The sequence below is a fragment of the Vulpes vulpes genome, chromosome 9 (assembly GCF_048418805.1).
Source record: "Vulpes vulpes isolate BD-2025 chromosome 9, VulVul3, whole genome shotgun sequence".
Lineage (NCBI taxonomy): Eukaryota > Metazoa > Chordata > Mammalia > Carnivora > Canidae > Vulpes > Vulpes vulpes.
Window position 1 is genome coordinate 31,745,409 of NC_132788.1, and position 18,575 is coordinate 31,763,983.

At 40.8% G+C, this 18,575-nt stretch overlaps 1 protein-coding gene across 1 annotated transcript in view; it reads left to right on the plus strand.

The window, feature by feature from the left end:
• Positions 1-11,068, plus strand: part of SH3RF1 (SH3 domain containing ring finger 1) — a 182,059-nt gene extending 170,991 nt beyond the window's left edge. The window contains exon 12 of the mRNA XM_072719729.1: positions 8,659-11,068. Within this exon, the coding sequence (XP_072575830.1) occupies positions 8,659-8,827 (169 nt within the window). The 3' untranslated portion in view covers positions 8,828-11,068. The remainder of the gene's footprint in view (positions 1-8,658) is intronic.
• The last annotated feature ends 7,507 nt before the right edge of the window (positions 11,069-18,575 follow it).

The window sequence follows — 18,575 nt, forward strand, 5'->3', positions numbered from 1 at the left end:
TTTTTAAACACTGTTGGTTGGCCAGGAAAGCATCATGAAGTACACTAAAAATAGTGGACAATTTTCACATCATGCATAAATAATACAAACATTTATTTTTAAAAGTGTCATCTGTTTTATTGTGTCTGTAAGCTTTATTCCTTGTGTACCTGCACTTTATAAATGAACCAATTGTCTAATTTGTGGCAGTGTTGCATCTTAGGTAGCATTTTAGGTTACTGATTTGAAGTCTGACTATAAAATGTTACACTTCAAAATGACTTAAATTCCCTCAGGTCTGTATTTCAGATGAACATTTGTGCCCACTAAAACTTGAGGCCTTCATTCATATAATCTGGGGGACATACCTACTTACCAAAAAATAAACCAGAAAAGAATAAACTTTGAACAACCTATGCGCATTAAGTACAAAGTACATGGTTTATTACATATTTTCATGGTTAAGTGAGATAATTTTCCCTAGTTCTCATCCTTATAGAACCAGTTTTGAAATGAGAAATTACCCTAAAAAGTGTTCCTCTCCCACAAATAAAATCATTCTCTTTCCCCTCTTCTGCTATGCTCCTGCAGTATTACACCACTCGAGGCAGGCTCCTTCTTTCCTTCCCATCCCCAGGCATTGATCTGCAGTTTTTCCTTTGTGCCCTGTATCTGTCTCCTCTTTTCCCTGTCATTTGTGGTGTTTGTGTGACTGTTCTGAGCGCTAGTTCATTTTGCCCAGCCCCTCCCTGGGCACTGGCTCTGGCACTGCTGCCTGCCTCCCCCATTATGCATTCCTTTTCAGTTGCCAGATGTCCTGGATCTCTGTGGCTTCTGCATTCCGGCCCTTGTTTCTAACAGCAGGCCCTGCTGTTCAGTGTGTCTGAAAAGGAGAAATCGCTAATGCAGACAGGTGATGGTGGTTCAGGGAGCAGGGGATTCACATCACCTAGGGTACAGGGAGAATTTAATGATGGAACAGATGGGCACAGGCACTCTGGAATTCTCTGGCAGGTTTTTTGTATAACCATTTCAATTTTTACAAGTGGAAAAGGGGTCTTTGGAGAAGATTTCTGCTGGATTTTATATTTTTATAATCCATATGTTCAGTGGCATATTAAAAATAATAGCCAGACTGATCAACTTTTCACAGCTCCTTTGCCTTCATACAATGATGATAGTATTTATTTAACTTGTATTCTTAGGTCTGCCTGACTATAAAAACAATAGGGAAAATGTGCGGAAACAAGTAATATGGGAAAACATCTTATCCACTGGGAATGAAATTTTTTGGTTAGTAGAAAGCTACCAAGTATATCATTTAGGGATTATCTGTTTTGACATTTCAAATTTTTTAACACAATAAAAAGTGCTTATTGCTAAAAAAGAAGGGAAGATTAACTTTCACATCAGTATGATTCTGAAAGTATCTCAGGATCTTAGATTCCTTGATTCACCATGTAAACATCAACAGCTCCTGCTCTGGCAAAGTGCAGAAGCCTGCCTGGGTTCTTCTGGTAGAATTTTTACTGATAGAATTTCGTAGAAGTAGTTGTCACTGTAGTATTGGTATAGGGTGAGATAGAATTCCCCTACAGGTTATAATGAGAACGAGCATAAAATTTCTCCTCAAACCATGGCTCTGTCCCATAAATCTAAGGTAAAAGAATGCGAGTAGGGCAGCTGGTGCCTTCAAAGGAAAGAAGCATTCACGTGACATAAAGACTTAAGCAATCTCACAGTAAGAAAGGATGAACCTTGAGGTGTGTTGACAGGTCTTGGTGTCAGCTGAGACAATTCTCTGAGGAACAAAAGAATCCTTTTGTGTTTGTTAGAGAGGCTGAGGAAAACAAGCAAGCGATGCTATATCCTGGAGGCAAGAGATGTATAATTGATGACAGCAGAAATAATAGAACAAATATTTTAGGTTCTATTTTAGGTAATGGAGGAAAAAATAATTTGAAAATTGTGAAGAGAAAATAGAAATAAAATAATACTTCGGAAGGGATGACAATAAAAGAAAGTATATGTGACAGGCTTTTTTTTTTTTTCTCTACTGAAAATGAATAGATAAGGGCTTAAGGAAACACAGCTCACCATCTCTGTGTGTATTTTGAAGCTTAGGAATTAAACTGATAACCACATACCTATAAACCCATCTCCTAAATTGGAAAAGAACCTATGATCTTTGATCAGGGATTAAGCTAGAACACTTGGAAACACACAAATTGGATAGAGATAGATTTACAGAGAGTCAGTCAGGTTTAATCAGCATGATTAATTTGAGTTAGTGACAATGAACCCACTGAGTGAAGCAGTGGATATAATTTACTTGGACTTCAAGCAAAGCTACAAAGTAAGCTAGTATGGTTTTGCCAGTGAAATACTTAATTGGATATTAGATTGCTGTAGCAACTGGCAGAAAGCAGTGCAGGTTACTTACCCAGGGTGATGGGCAGAGTGCCTCCCAGAACCCCAGGGGGTCCAACTTGGACTGTACCAGGAGAGATTAGAAACAACAACAACAAAAATGTTTGAATTGCAGAGAATGCAAGAGACCAGAAAAATAAAGGAAATAGAAAATTTATAAAAATAAAGATTGCAAGTGCTTATTACGTAGAAGCCTGAACACCATAGCCCAAGCCTGGAAGATTGGCAGTGGGATGGCAGTGGAGCTTCTTTGTTGTTGTTTTTCAAATTTTTTTTATTTAAATTCAGTTTGCAAACATATCCTATATAACACCCAGTGCTCATCCCATCAAGTGCCTTCCTCAGCCCGTCACCCAGTTACCCATCCCCTCACTCACCTCCCCTTCTGCAACCTTTGTTTCCCAGAGTTAGAGGTCTCTCATGGTTTGTCTTCCTCTCTCAGGTTGTTTTTCCCCACTCAGTTTCCCTCCTCTCCCTTGTAATCCCTTTCCCTATTTCTTGTATTAGTGAAGCTTCTTTGTGTAGCAAGCCTCCGTGTCTTGAATTCCATCCTGGTAACCGTCACAAAAACTGAAGGTCAGAAAGCCACCAAAATGCAGAGGCCCATTCAGGGCCAAGTCTGTGAGCCATGCTGTATGCCTCACACTGCCTCTCAGGTGCTCTGTTCAAATGCATACTTTACAAACATTCATCTTACCACTCAGCCTTCCTTTTTTTTTTTTTTTTCATTTTTCTTTCTTTTCTTCCCCCTAATCTTTCCATTGTTTTTTTATTCACTCACTTATTCATTTATCTTATTTTTAAATTGTGTTAAAATATACATAAAGTTTACCATTTTTTTAAGGTAAAAGTCAGTGACATTAAGTAAGTCCCTATTGTTGAATAACCATCACCACTATCCATTTGTAAAACTTTGTTATTCCAAACTGAAACTCTGCACTCACTAAACAGTAAGTCCCCATTCCTTTTTCTGGCACCTCTTGACAACCACCATTTTACTTTTCTATGAATTTGACTGTTGTAGGAACTTTATAGGTGGAATTGTATGATATTTGGCCTATTGTTCATGGCTTATTTCACTTAGCATAATGTTCTCAAGGTCCTTCTATGTTTTAGCATTTGTCAAATTACATTCCTCTTTAGGGAGCTTTGCACTTTTTGGAAATAGTTTTACTATACATTGTGCTTTTTCTTTTGTCATTCAACATGCTTATTAAGAATTCTCACAAGAGGCACCTGAGTGGCTCAGTCAGTTAAGATCTCACTCTTGTTTTCAGCTCAGGTCATGATCTCAGGGTTGTGAGATTGAGCCCTGCATTGGTGGGCTCCATGCTGTGTGTGGAGTCTGGTTAAGATTCTCTAAAAAAGGGCAGCCCGGGTGGCTCAGCAGTTTAGTGCCGCCTTCAGCCTGGGGCGTGATCCTGGAGACCTGGGATAGTCCCACGTCAGGCTCCCTGCATGGAGCCTGCTTCTCCTTCTGCCTGTGTCTCTGCCTCTCTCTCTCTCTCTCTCTCTCTCTCTCTCTGTGTCTCATGAATAAATAAATAAAATCTTTTTAAAAAAAAGATTCTCTAAAAAAAAAAGAATTATCATGAACTATACTAAGTGGTATGAGGCATATAAAGTGAATTTACCGTCATCTCAGCCCTCAAGCAGATTATGGTCTGGGATAATAAATGAGACAGGGATGGAGATGATACCAATACAATGAACACTGTGCTAAGTGCCATAAGAAATGCACATGAGGCCTCCGGGATCCAAGCGAGCATGAAATTACTTCCGGCCATGGGACTAGAGAAGATTTTGCAGGGCAAATTGGAGCCAGGCTGTGGGGGGCTGATCAGGTGTGGATGAGCAGAGATCCTCACAGGGAGTTCCCAATAGAAGGAACCACATGAGCCAAGGAGTGGAGAGATAAAAGCTATGTATGGTGGGCACATTCAGGTTTAGAGACCTGTTTCGTTCATTTATGGAGATAATCGTAGATACAGATAGAGGGGAAGGTCAGATCATTGAGAGCTTTACATACCAGGCTAAGGATTAGCCTTATTCACCAGCTGAGGATTAGGCTTATTCACAGGCGTTGGAAGCCAGTAATGATTTTTGAGCTATAGGCAACTATAGGTAGAGTTGCCAGTTAAGAAAGAGCTTGTCAGAAAAAAAAAAAAAAAAAGTGCTTGTCAGGACGCCTGGGTAGCTCAGAGGTTGAGCATCTGCCTTTGACCCGGGGCGTGATTCCCGGGTCCTGGGATCAAGTCTGCATGGGGCTCCCTACATGGAGCCTGCTGCTCCCTCTGCCTGTTTCTCTCTCTTTCTGTCTCTTATGAATAAATAAATAAAATCTTTAAAGAAAGAAAGAGTCTGTCAGTTCTGTATAGAATGGAATGGGGTCAGAGAGGACAGGTAGTTTATTTGACCAGGTGGAAGGTCATGAATTTGCCAACCAGGATGGTAGCAGTGACCATGAAGAATAGATAGGGCGTGGCTCTGAAAGTGGGATTAGCAGGTCTGTGAAGATTATGGGAGAGGGATCTTTGACTTCTGAGGTTCACTGTTTCCCAGAAGCCCTACTCAAAGACAAGCATAATCGAAGTGAGGCAGAGGGTGAAGGAACAGATGTGAGGGGCCTCTGCAGCTGTGCCTTACATCTGTTTGTTGGTCTGTAAACATTCTACTTTCCATGCCTGAGATGGTTGGCCAGTTGTGCCCAGAATTTGGCCTTAAGAGTCTATGTTAGAAATCTGTGTACATACTACCTCACAAGGCTCGAGGCCAGCTTCGGAGCTGGAAGATTTCTAAGTAGAGTCTGTTACCGCTGCACCTGGTAGTCTTCATACAATCAGGCCTGTGTCACAGTTTCCATTATGCACATGGTTTCTCATTCCACCTTCCTCTCCCTACCCCCCCCCCCCCCTGAGGTTTATAACTGAGCAATGAAAATTTGCTCCCACTGGGAACTTGGCAGGAAGATTATGTTCTTAGCCCAGCAGCAGTTCTAATTCAAAAAATTTTTTGACAAAATTGGTTTAGTGCATTTTATAAAATGCAAATATTAATCTAATTCACTTCAAGTTTTTCAAGAACTATTTTTGTTCCATTTCACCTTTAAGGCAGCTCACAGAGAACCAACAGGGAATACATTTCATGAGAGATCTACTCTAAATATAATGTGAATCACTTGTATGCTTCTTTCCAGACTTACAACACTTTGCTCAAATTTTAACTTGCCCCAAATGGCAACCTGTTATATTGCTTTTTACATGAATTTTTAGCTTGTTGGCATCAGACTTGAGAAATCTTTTCACCTGGATTTCTTCCTTCAGATAAGTGTATGATGAGACTATTTGTCTTGCTTTTAAAGGTATCAAAGAAGGAATTCCAAAACCTAACTTTATCATTCTAAAGTGTCAGGTGTCATTATAAGGCAGTTCTTTAGGCTGTGGTCTGAGTCTCTTTATAGTAGAAGTGGCCAGTGACTTCCTGGCCTATCCTTCACCTCCTTGAAGTACCAGACCCCTCCTGCTTTTGCGTAAGCCATGTGATCCCAATAGGAGCTAGTGTTTTGGGATATAAACTCTGTAAGAGACACCATGCTAAGAGCATCACACTTAGAATATTACTCCATTACATGACAATATCTGTTTAAGTTACTGCGATCTTTTTCTACAGATAAGGAAGCTGGGACCAAGAGATCAGAGATAATTAGCCCAAGTGACGCTACTCCAAATGACTTTTAAGGCCACATCAACCCAGCCCAGAGCTTCACATACAGTGTCTTTGCACACAGTGCCAGGCCTACTCCCTCAGTTCATGCTTGATTGAACACTGAGCCTTGTAATTCATGTTTGAATTAACAGAATCTTTCTTAGAAATAATAAGTCAGCCTCTATGCTGTACTTTTGCTTCAGACCTTAGAGGATAATTTGGTTCATGTGCCCAAAGTAGCTCAGGAATTGTTTGGGAAGCCATGTAACTTTTGCAGAGATGCCGCCCGCCCCCCCCCCCTTTTTTTTTTTAATAGAGTAATAGTCTGGGGCTCTTGCTGTGGCCTTTCTTAATGAGAGTCTATTCTAGTTTTTATGAGATGGAGATTGGTGAAGCTAGCAATCTTCTTAAAGGACTGGGCTCTAATCGGTTTCATACTTTAGAGGCAGTTCTATAGTACTTGTTACAACTACCATATTTAAGCCATACCAGTCTTTACTTACAGTCAAGAGTGAGTCCCTGTGAGGCTTTGGACTTCTTTTCTAACTTTAAGAACCAAACAAAAGTAGTAACTCAGAATTACCTTTATGACTAAATATTGCATAAAGCCAATGGAGAAAGATGTATGTTCACATTTTTTAGTTATGTATTGCCATGTGACAAATTACCCCCAAAATTGAGTGGCGTAAAATAACAAACATTTTGTTACCCCACAGTTTCTGTGGGTTGGGAACTTGGAAGTGCCTTATCAGCATGGTTCTGACCTGGATTATTTCCTGAGGTTGCAGTCCAGATATTAGCCTCAGCTGTAGTCATCTAAAGGCCTGACCAGGTCTGGGGGATTCTCCTCCAAGATGGCTTTCTCACATCACTATTGGGTAGTTAGTTGGCTTTTAGAAAGATACCTCAGTTAGGGACAGCTGGGTGGCTCAGTCTGTCAGAGCATCTGATTTTGGTCTCAGCTCAGGTCACAATCTCGCAGTCATGGGATCGAGCCCTGCATAGGCTCCATGCTCAGCAGGGAGACTGCTTCAGATTTTCTCTCCCTCTCCTTCTGCCCCTCCCACTGCTGCTTGCTCTCTCTCTAAAATAAATTAATTAAATGTTTTTTAAAAAAGAAAAGAAGGGCAGCCTGGGTGGCTCGGCGGTTTAGCACCTGCCTCAGCCCAGGGCATGATCCTGGAGACCTGGAATCAAGTCCCACATCAGGCTCCCTGCATGAAGCCTGCTTCTCCTTCTGCCTGTGTCTCTGCCTTCTCTCACTCTCTGTCTTTCATGAATAAATAAATAAAATCTTAAAAAAAAAAAAAAAAAAGAAAAGAAGACCTCAGTACCTACCGTGTGATCTTCTCCATAGGAATGTAGAGTTTTCTCACAACATGGCAGCTAATTTTCTACAGACTGTGTGATCCAAGAGATACTGATATAGAAGCCACAATGCCTTTTATGATCTAGCCTCAGAAATCACACACTTCCACAGTATTTTACTAGTCATCCCTGTGCATTTATGGGAAGAGATCACCCAAGAGAATGAATACCAGGAGACGAGGGTCATTGGGGCCATCTTAGAGGTTGGCTAGCATATACCACCTGTTGGGAATAGCAAGAGAGGAATAAGGGAGGGCAATAATACTGGAAAAATAGAGAAAAATAAAAGGATATGAGGCACAGAACATCTGTCTTCCATGGCTGCTAATCATAATTTTCCAGGAGACTCAAGAGAGAGGAAGAAGGGAGACAGATAATATTAAACCAATAAGGCTTCTGGGGTTTTTAAGTGATAATCATACTTTCCCTACTAATATCTGAGTTGAGAACCAATAGAGAAAGAGACACAGTTATCAGACTAATGGAGAGCAGAATGTCAACCTTCTTATTGGTGGTACTGGATTGGATTTGTGGCCATTGTGCTCCCCTCCCTGTCTAGACCTTAGGACAGCCTGCCCAAGGGTGGATTTGGTTATGTAAGGGAAATGAACTTCCTTAGAATCCCTGCCTCATCCATGTCAAGGCCCAATGTAAAGGACACAGAGAGACAGACTTCAGATCCACTTCCAGAAGGCAGGTCTGCCCCCTCTGGCCCCTGACCATTGCATGCTTCCAATGTGGCAGCAGAGGCAGAGCGGAGCCCAGAGGAAGGTAGCTCAGGAAGGACTGAAACCACCTACTCAGCTTCTCCTAGTCTCACTAATCCAGTAAATTCACTCCTTTCTTCTTGGAGGAGAGGGAAGGACAGGGCATTTCCTCCTAGGAAATGGAATAACATTTTCCATATGGGAGGGGACAAGAATAGCTCTCCCTGTAAACGTCACTCAAATAAACCAGTCTGAGTCATCAGTAGTGGACTGTGAAGCACATCCAAACTCCAACAATCTCTACAAAACAGAGAATAGTGTATTTTGAGTTATTTTACAAATGTTATAAACAAACTTATGTTATTTCCTATTCTGTTCATGTTTAAAGCTATGTGTATTAGTAGTACACCTTTTTTTTTTTTTTCACTACTTTGTGTGGCTTTAACTAAAATATATCTCTTTTTTCTAGGCACAGGGTGGTAGTTTCCTATCCTCCTCAGAGTGAGGCAGAACTTGAACTTAAAGAAGGAGATATAGTGTTTGTGCATAAAAAGCGAGAAGACGGCTGGTTCAAAGGCACATTACAGCGTAATGGGAAAACTGGCCTTTTCCCGGGAAGCTTTGTGGAGAACATCTAAGGAGACTAACACTGAGAAGGGTGAAAGTCACATCATACAACAAAGTAGCACAAAGCATTTTAATGGAAAGAGCACATCTGTGGACTTCCAGATAGTCAGGAGATGAGCAAAGGATTGGTGCGTGACCCCAGTGCCCCCAGCATGGTTAGGCCAGCCAAGAGCATGAAGAAGGGGTGCGTGCGTGTGTGTGTGTGTGTGTGTGTGTGTGTGTGTCTTGTCACTCTGGATTCGGATGTATAAGGTGTGCCTTGTACTGTCTGATTTACTCTACAGAGAAGCCTTTTTTAAAAAGATATATAGCTAAAGGACAATTGTTTACAAGGCTTAACTAATTTATTTGCTTTTTTAAACTTGAATTTTTCTTGTAATAGATAAATTCATTGGATTGTGATTTTAAGGAATTATTAATTTATGAAATGATAGCTAAGGAGAAGCTGGATTATCTCCTGTTGAGAGCAAGAGATTGTTTTTGACTTAGAATGAACCCCCCTTCTCTCCCCCTACCGGTGTTACTCTTTGCTTCTTTAAGATAGAAATGCCAGTTCTCTAATTTGGTTTTCATCTTTGGGAAACTAAACATATAACTGAATCAAGTATCAGTAAAGGCCTGGGGTAGGGAGACAGAAACTTGAGAGAAAAGAAGTTAGTGGTTCCGTCTTTCTGGTTTGGTCAGGAATCCTCCTTAAGACCTAGTTCTCAGTATAATTTAGTGGGTTTTAAATTCCTAGAATGAAGTCAATGAAGTGATAAGGAAAAATAAAGCACAATCCTTGAACAAAAATGTATTCAGAAATATATTTAGTTTTATAACAGAAGGAGCTCAGTTCATTGTTGGAAATTGGGAAAATTGAAGTTGTGCTCCTGAGAGTGGCTATGAGATATAATCTCCTATTTTTACCCCAAGTGATCTGCATGCCCAGGACACAATAAAACGTTTGTGAGATCGTGGTGGTGATGCCCTCGTGCTGAAGTTAAAGGCTATAAGAAACACTGTGAAAAGTTTACATTCATCCATTGTGGTTCTTTTCCCACCGTCTTGCATGTGTTACTGGATCCCCACAGTAATATCGACTGTGCATGGAGTGTATATTTCACTGCAGTGTCCTGTTGAGGTTAGTTTGTGCTCAGAAGTGACCAATGCAGGAGGTGTAAAATAAACAGTATTCTTTTCGCTCCTGACCAAGGTCTCTGGGTGTATGCCCTCCCTCCCTGGCTAAGGCATCCATCAGCCATTATACAGTCATTCATGAAAATGTTCCTTTCTGTCCTCCTAGCCAATTGAGGTAAAGGATGAGCCAGGAGGCTGTTGCTGTTACTGTTCCCTTGATGCTCCCTTGCAGCTCTGGGAGGCCTTGCTCAAGGGAAAATGGCCACACCTTACAATTGCAGCAGGATCCAGCTGAGCCTGTCTTTTTATATCCATTCTTTGATGTCATTGGCCTCTTCTCCCCATTACATTCCAGGGCCACTGCAGTTGTGGGTCTGGGTAGTCCTAAAAACAAAAGGAGGGAAGACAGCCTGGTAGTGAATGAAATTGTTGCTACAGTTTTCTTGTGGAAAAAAAATTTTTTTCATTTTTTACTCTTAAGAATTACAACTGGGATATAGAAACATGAACTGAAAAGTCTTCTTGCAATAGCAAGAGGTTTCATGGTCTTAAAAAAGATGTTATATGGTTGAAATGAAATCATTCCTAAATTAACCTTTTAGTTTTTTTATATATATATATATAAAACACTGTACATTATGTTCCTGTGTGTTGATTTTTTTAAAAAAATACTTGGATATTCATGTAATATATAAAGGTTTGGTGAAATGAACTTTAGTTAGGAAAAAAGCTGACATCAGCTTTCATCTGTGTAAGTTGACACCAATGTGTCATAATATTCTTTATTTTGGGAAATTAGTGTATTTTATAAAAATTTTAAAAAGTAAAAAGACTACTACAGCTTAAGATAATTTTTTACCTGTCTTCTCCATATTTTAAGCTATGTGATTGACGTACCTCTGTTAATAGTTTCCTGGTATGAAGTTGGTTAAAATTTCATCTGTTAATAGATCACTTAGATAATATAATGTATGGGTTTTCTATTGGTTTTTTGGAGACAGTAGATGGAGATTTTGTAACAAGGGCTTGTTACACAGTGATATGGCAATGATAAAATTGCAATTTATCATTCCTTTCCATGTTAATAGTTTGAAGACTGGAGAAAAGGTTCAAGATTAAAATTTGATGTTCAATCATGTGTTCCTTGTGTTAATTCTTAAAATTTTTCTTTTTCTCCTTTTTAAAAAAATTTTTTTTAATTTTTTAAATTTTCTTTCTCCTTTTTTAAACCTAAGACACATTTGACGTAAATTCTACTTTATAAGAACCTTTTGCATATACCTCAAAAAGAAGGTGTCTACAATAATCAGTTTAGTGGTTATGATACATTTTACCTCTCCAACTAACAAACCTTCTTTGGTTAGTTCTCCAAGAAGCTTAAAGTCTTCTTAAAAGAGCTTATGGGTATTACCACTTCTGCTCCCCTGCACCTTTCATGGCAACTAAAATGTCTGGTGGCCACTAGAAGTTGTTTCTTAGCCACAGAAAGAAGTAGTAGACCTATAACCAACTGTATAATAACCAGTAGGCCTCAGCAAAGCGTGGGAACATCATCTTTAGACTCTGATTTTACTCTTCCATGGAATGCCAACAAGTTGTAAATTTAAAGAAACCATGTACATCCTGTTAAAAATATTTTCCTAACCTAACCTTTAGTTACTATCAAATTACTTACCAGAATTAAAAATCAGGAATTCCAGTTTATAAATCATAGCTTTCCCAAAACTACCTTTGTGACCACTTGGGCAAGTTACTTATTTCTTAGTTTCCCCTGTTACTGCCCTGTTTGCCACACTGAGACTTGTTTGAAAAGTGCTATTGTAGTAGGTGGCATTATTTTCATATCTGGTTTCAAATATTTCCTCTTATTCTCTTGGAGTACATGCATGTAATTCCATTATTGAGTCTAATTAAATTTAGAAGGAACATATTAAGGTGATGTTTCCAACTGCTATGCATTTAATTTTTTGTTCCTGATGAGAATAGGACCTTTTTCATATCTCCAGAAGTTCAGGTGAATATTTCACAACATTAGAATTCAAGTTTGGAAAATGCTTTTAATAGATGTTAGGCTAAGTTGTTGTGTGTATCCATGTGAAATTTTTTAAAAATTTGTTTGAACCAATTAAACTATGTTCTTACCAAAGTGGCATCCTAATGAAATTATTCCTTTCCAAGAGAAAGAATTTGCCGAGCTACCACAGTAATGGAGAGGATTAGCCCGTGTCCAGGCTTAGCAAGGCCTTACCCTTCATGAACTCCTGTCAACTGCAGACTGTAATGGGGCATGCTCTGGTACATACAGATATATCTAATGGGACTTTGCTCTGTTCCTGGGAGTAATGATCATCAGAGATAGTAAGAAGCTTTTGGAACAGTAACCAGCCGATGTGAACTGTGATAGTTTTAAAATACTCTCTCTGATTTACAAATGAATGTTTCTTTTATTTATTTTGCATTTCTTATTAATAACTTCCTGGCTTGGCTTGTTTGGATTTCCATCTTGAAAACACCACCTTGGTCTCATTTAGGATGGACCTGCAATTCACATTAATCTTTGAGCCACCATTCAATACTACTATTATATGGCAAGACTACTTTAGTGGTACTGTTAAGTCTCCAAAGACAGCAGAACTATCTCTACTGGTAATCAGTGAGCCATACGTCACTGCTATTGCTTCCAACTTAAATAAGAAATTTGGTTCCAGAAGGCTCTGACCTTGAGTTGACTCTTTCAAGGTCTGAATTCTTATAAAAGTACTGGAGAAAACCATGAGAGATTTCAGAGTGAGAAGGCCTTCCTAACTATGACATAAAAACCAGAAGCCATGAAAAAAGAAAACATTGATATATTCAATACAGAAAAAGTATCTACATGACAAAAGACCATAATCAAAATCAAAATAATAGGGAAAAAAGTATTTGTAACTCCTGTAACAAACAGAATTTCATTTACATATAAAGAGCTCCCACAAATCATTAAGAACATAAGCCCAAAAGTAAAATTGACCAAGGATCTGTGACAGAAACTGACAATTGCCTCCTAATATTCATTTTCCTATTCTCCCTTATGAACTGATATCTGGGCAATGTCCTCAGTTAACTGCATCCAGTTTTTCTTGGGTGCATCTCTGTTACTAAGCTTTTGTTGAGAAAACAGCTTAAGTGTTAAAAGAGACTTCTGGTAAGTTTTCTTAAAAGGGCACACTTCCTTTGACCATTTTGCTTTTCCTTCTTCCAGCCTGCAATGTAGACTTGATGGCTGATACTCTAGTAACTGTTGAACCATAAGATAACTTTCAAGAGAGAAGCCACATTTTAATGTGATAGAGAAGAAAAAAAGAGCCTGAGACATTGATACACTTATGGCCTTCAAGTCAGCTTGCACTACTCAGCCTTAGAGATGATTTATGTGAGAGTAAGTCCCTTGATTTTAAGCCACTGGAGTCTAATCTCTTACCCTCAACTGCCCTGACTGATACCAATGTAAATCAACAGTTCAGGGTTGGCTCAGGCAATGGAGTATGTGGCTTTTGATCTCAGGTCTCCCACTGGACATAGAACTCACTTAAAAAATAAATAAGGGGCACCTTGGTGGCTCAGTCAGTTAAACGTCTGACTCTTGATTTTGGCTCAGGTCAGGTCATATCTCAGGGTTATGAAATCAAGCCCCACGTCATACTCCACACTTAATGGGGGTCTGCTGGAGATTCTCTCCCTATGCCCCTCCCCTTACTCTCTTTCTCTAAAAAATAATTAAATTGATGGTTCATCAAACGAAATTCAAACGTATTAAAAGATGTTCTACTTTGTCCCCAATATAAATGGCACATTAACAACAGTGAAATACTTTTCATCTGTAACATCGGAAACTAAAAAATTAGAAATCACTGTGTTGGCAAAATGAGGAACACTTTATACTTTGCTAATGAGAATGGAATTTGATAAAATATCTAGGGAGAGCAATCTAGAAAAAAACAAAATTGCAGATGCACTTACCCATTCTACTTTTAAGAATTTGTCCTCCAAGTATATTTATTTATCAAGTGTAAAATGACAGTTCCCATATTTGTTGCAGCATTTATACATTGATTTTTTGCTGTGTGGGGCACCAGTGCCCCAACCCCTATGTTGTCCAAGGGTCAAGTGTATTTAGAAGAGAGAATGAGAGAGGAGACAAACATTAAAAATTTTTTAGGAAAATGAGATCTTTCAAATTAAGTAGAAAGCAAGGGATTTCTCACTTTAGTGAGAATGATTCATCATTTTACTATTGAGTTCAAGAACAGATAGAAAAATGATGTCATTTAGAGAGGGTGATCCCACATTTCCACTTCTTTGTTCAGAGCACATGATCTACAAGAGCGCAGGAGAGCCCAGAGGTTGACTTTCCACAAAGGATTGACTTTTATTCCTCTGCCATTACTTTGGGAAATTGAGAGACTTGTTTTAGAGTACAATGGATCCCACAAATAAGACCTTACAAAATAAATTGGATACACAACAAGGTCAATAATTAGATTCTACTGGGGCCTCTGCAGGTAGTCCCAAGATGCAGAACTCCTAGATTTGCCATGGTACAAAATGAAGGAAAAGTATCAACAAAAGATGAATGTTAGGGTGCGGGCTTCCAGCCTTGGATCTTGTGTAAGGACAAGTCTGAAACAAGGCAGGACTTCTGTCCGTGGTCGTCCGTCCCATAAACACTGCTACAGGAGTACTACCTAAATACCCACAGAAAGGGATTCGGATATTCACCATTCGGCTCACAACCAGGTAGTCGAAAGTGAGACAGCAAGAGCAATGGTGATCTGCTTGGCAAACGTGAACTCACAGGCCTCACCCAGTCCTGTTGATTTTTGCAGAACCACGAGGCCTTCAGCCTTAATCCTCTTGGAGGAGCTGCTGGAGGCAAGAGGATGAGCAGCAAAAAACAACAAAGCCCACCAAGGCCTCCCTCCCAGAGCAGAAAGATTTGATCAAGTAAGATGTAAAATTCAGAGTCCTATCTGGCCACTATCACTATCCTCTCTTTCTCCAGGTCTTTCTGCAGTTTTTCAAGCTGACCTTCCAAGACATTCAATTTCGGAAGCTGGAGCTTCCAAAAGACCCATCATTGAAAGAGATCAGTGTGCCACACCCTGCTAGCCATTACATGGCAAAACCTAATTGGCAGTTGAGGTGGTCTAATGGCAGCTTATGAAAATTATATTTGAGCTGCTAATTAAGTGTTTGGCTATTCTGAATATACGTATATATGTGTGTGTGTGTGTATATACATGTATATATGCATAGGTGAGAAATAAACTTCATCACTATTTATTTTCTAGATCAGCACTGTCTCATAGAACTTGTGCTCCAGGAAGTAATGGAAAGTTTTACAGTTGTTTATCTGTGCTGCCCAGTATGGTAGCTACTAGCCACGTGTGGCTCTTGAACCCTTCAAATGTGGCTCCTGTGAAGTGAATCTCTAATCTGATTTAATTTTCATGAGTTAAATTTTAAAGTAGCCCCATGTGGCTAATGGCTACCATATTAGGCAGTGCAGTTTTAGAAAATACCTATTTTTAAATGATCAAACCAAAAAAAATGTAAATACCAAAATGTGGCCTTATCCAAAACATACCATATGCAGCTTCTCATTTGGAGGCACCTACTTATAAGTTAAGGATCACAGAACTGGATTCTAACAAAGAACCCCCTCAAGAGAGGTGAAAACATCTTAACTGGGCAATGGAGATTCTTTCATTTTGAGTGGTTTTTCCCTCCCACTGCCCACCAAAAAGTAGACAAAGCAAGAAGTTAAAGAAGAGAATTTGGGGATCCTACTGAAGCTTTTTGGGGTGGCTGAGAGGACCAGGCATGGTCTTCATGGACCCATCCATGAACACAGAGATCCCAGCATTCTTCAAAGGGCAGGCCTCTTCTCGTTCCTTGATTTTAGCATTTACCTTGATCTTCAGCCAACTAAGGATCGCCAGACTGAGCACATGACTCTCAAAGCCATTAAGATGACGATCAGATGATCTGCCCACTGGGAACTTAATGAACATTTTCTCCACAAACTGAGGTTGGGGTTTACAGAGGGAAAGAAATGGAACCGTAGCCCTCTAATTAAGCATGAAGTGACACCTGTGGAAGAAAGGCCATGCTGCTTATTCCCCAAGCCCTGGAGCAAGGTCAGCTCAAGTGAAGGCTGGTGCCTTATCTTTCCAATCACATCTAGTTCATTTATTTTGCCAGAGAAAATTGAAAGCTTAACGGAATTACCTTTTCCCTTTAAGCACTCAAGGGTACTACATGGCATAAAGCAAAAACGTCCTTTTGAGTAAAACCAATTTCCTTATAAATTATATCACAAAAGCACATTCAATAAACTCCCTAAAGGCAGAAACAAAGTGAAGACTGAGGCCTCACTGCCAGCTCACTCCTGAACACAAGCCAGTTCAGCCCTTGAGGGCCTCCTCATCGGTAGCCCCTCTTCCTTTTTCCCTTTCTTACAAAGGTTTAGTAGGAGACTCTGTTAGGAACTGATTAGGGTCAAGAACCTTAGCTTTGCAGAGGAGGGAAGATTCTGTGGATAAAAACCTTTATGTTTTAGAGGACACCAGATGACGGGGCACCTGGGTGGCTCAGCGGTTGAGCGGCTGCCTTCGGCCCAGGGCATGATCCTGGAGACCAGGGATCGAGTCCCGCATCGGGCTTCCTGCATGGAGCCTGCTTCTCCCTCTGCCTGGGTCTTTGCCTCTCTCTCTCTCTCTCTCTCTCTCTCTCTCTGTGTCTCTCATGAATAAATAAATAAAATCTTTAAAAAAAAAAAAAAGACACCAGATGACAGCATCACCACGTCTCCTGGGTCCTATGTGTGAAACAACTGCCGGCTGTAAACTCTTCCATACTGAGGGAGACCACCTTGGTTGTTGAAACCCTCTGTGTGTCAGCGAGCCCTCTTCCCCACTATAAGCCACAATGGTTAAAACCAGAAGCAGACAAGCCCGCTGACCTCATGCTCTGTGACCCATTGTGCTTATTTCTTACCGCACTTTCTTGCACCGATAAAGGTGTTTTGTAATGACCAGAACATTCTAACTGCCAGGCTAGAAAAGCCCTCTATTAACCACAGAAGGCCTGTAAGACCACAGCCCCGCATCCCCCCCCTCCCCGGCTGGCGCTGAGCACATGCCGCCCCTACCCCTGAGCTCCAGCCCTCCGCCTGCTCCCCCGCAGGTGCCCCTCACCCCCAGGCTCCCCTCCTAAAACTCTAGGTTTCCCATCTTGTGAGCAGAGAGGTGGCTTGTTCAGGCTTGAGCCTGCCCCGCCCCCGGCTGCTGGAGCCCGAAATAATTGTCTCCCTTTCTCTTTTCCCAAGACTCCATTCTTGAGTCCTTGACTTCTCCTGTGACGGATTTCTCGGAGTTGGTTGGGCGAGTGTGGGCAGATCCAACCAGGAGCCGCGCTCTGCGTCTGCCCAAGCCCTTCGGGATTCCCGGGAGGGAACAGTCGGCCCCAGCAGCACGCCAGGGCTCCCCTTGGCTTCCTGAGTTAAGGGCTGTGACACAGCCGCACATGTGGACAGCAACCATGGACATAGAGGACAGTTGTTTAAGCGACACGGCGATCCAAGGAGGCCCATATACTGGCCCCGTGGTGCTCAAGCAGCCAAGTCTACACAAACAGCCACCTGCAAGGACCCAAGCCTAAGGTGAGGAGGAAGGCATCCTTCCTCTATTGCTGACTGCAAAGGAAGAGCTGGGCTCATGAAGATCGGAGGAAGTATGACAAGCTGCCTGCCCCCAGTCCTGCCCCGGCCACCGCAGCAGTAGGGCAGCCTCCGTGTAGGGCCGGCACTGCTTGTTCCGCTGGGGTAGCAATTGTGGGATTGCTCTGATGTGGTGATGGCAGCAGAAATCAAAGCTGGGCTTGAATTTCTACCCCTTGCTAAACTGTTCTTTCCTGTGATTTCTTTGCCCACTGAGACAGATGTGTGGGATTGGCATGTTCTCAGTCAGCCCCTGTAATAAAACTGAAATGGGTGAAGCTTTCAGGAGGGTATCTCAAAAGAAATGCTTCACATAAGCAAAGCTGCAATAATCTCCCCCACCATCTAAATTCGCCCAGTGGCTTAGGCCTGAAGAACACAGACTCAATACTTTTAAAATCAAAATCTTACCCTTTGATCCTGAACTATGCCTTATGACAGAGAATACATTTTTTTCTTTTCTTAAAAAAAAGTCCTACAGATTGAATGATTCCTCTCTTATCTCACTGTCTCCATCTCTGCCTCTCTCTCTCCCTCTGCCTCTAGCTCCCACTCTCACCCTCTGTTTAGTATAGGTGTTGGGTGATGGAGTTGGTGTCTGCTGGAACGTTCCATAAACGAGTGTCCTCATCTAAAAATGCTTTTATCATTAACTACTCCTGTTACATTTGCATCTGAAAATCCATTGAGGGTTTTTGTTGTTTTGTTTTCCCTTCTCTCTCTCAGTTTTAGTTGTATTAAGTCATTTTCAAGGTACCGGAATATAATAAAAGACAACACAGCTGAACCAGAGGAGGAAGAAGACTTAAATGATTCCATTTAAATTCCAACTTTTAAAGAACTGAAATGTATTTTCTGTTTGCCTGAAATTCATACACATA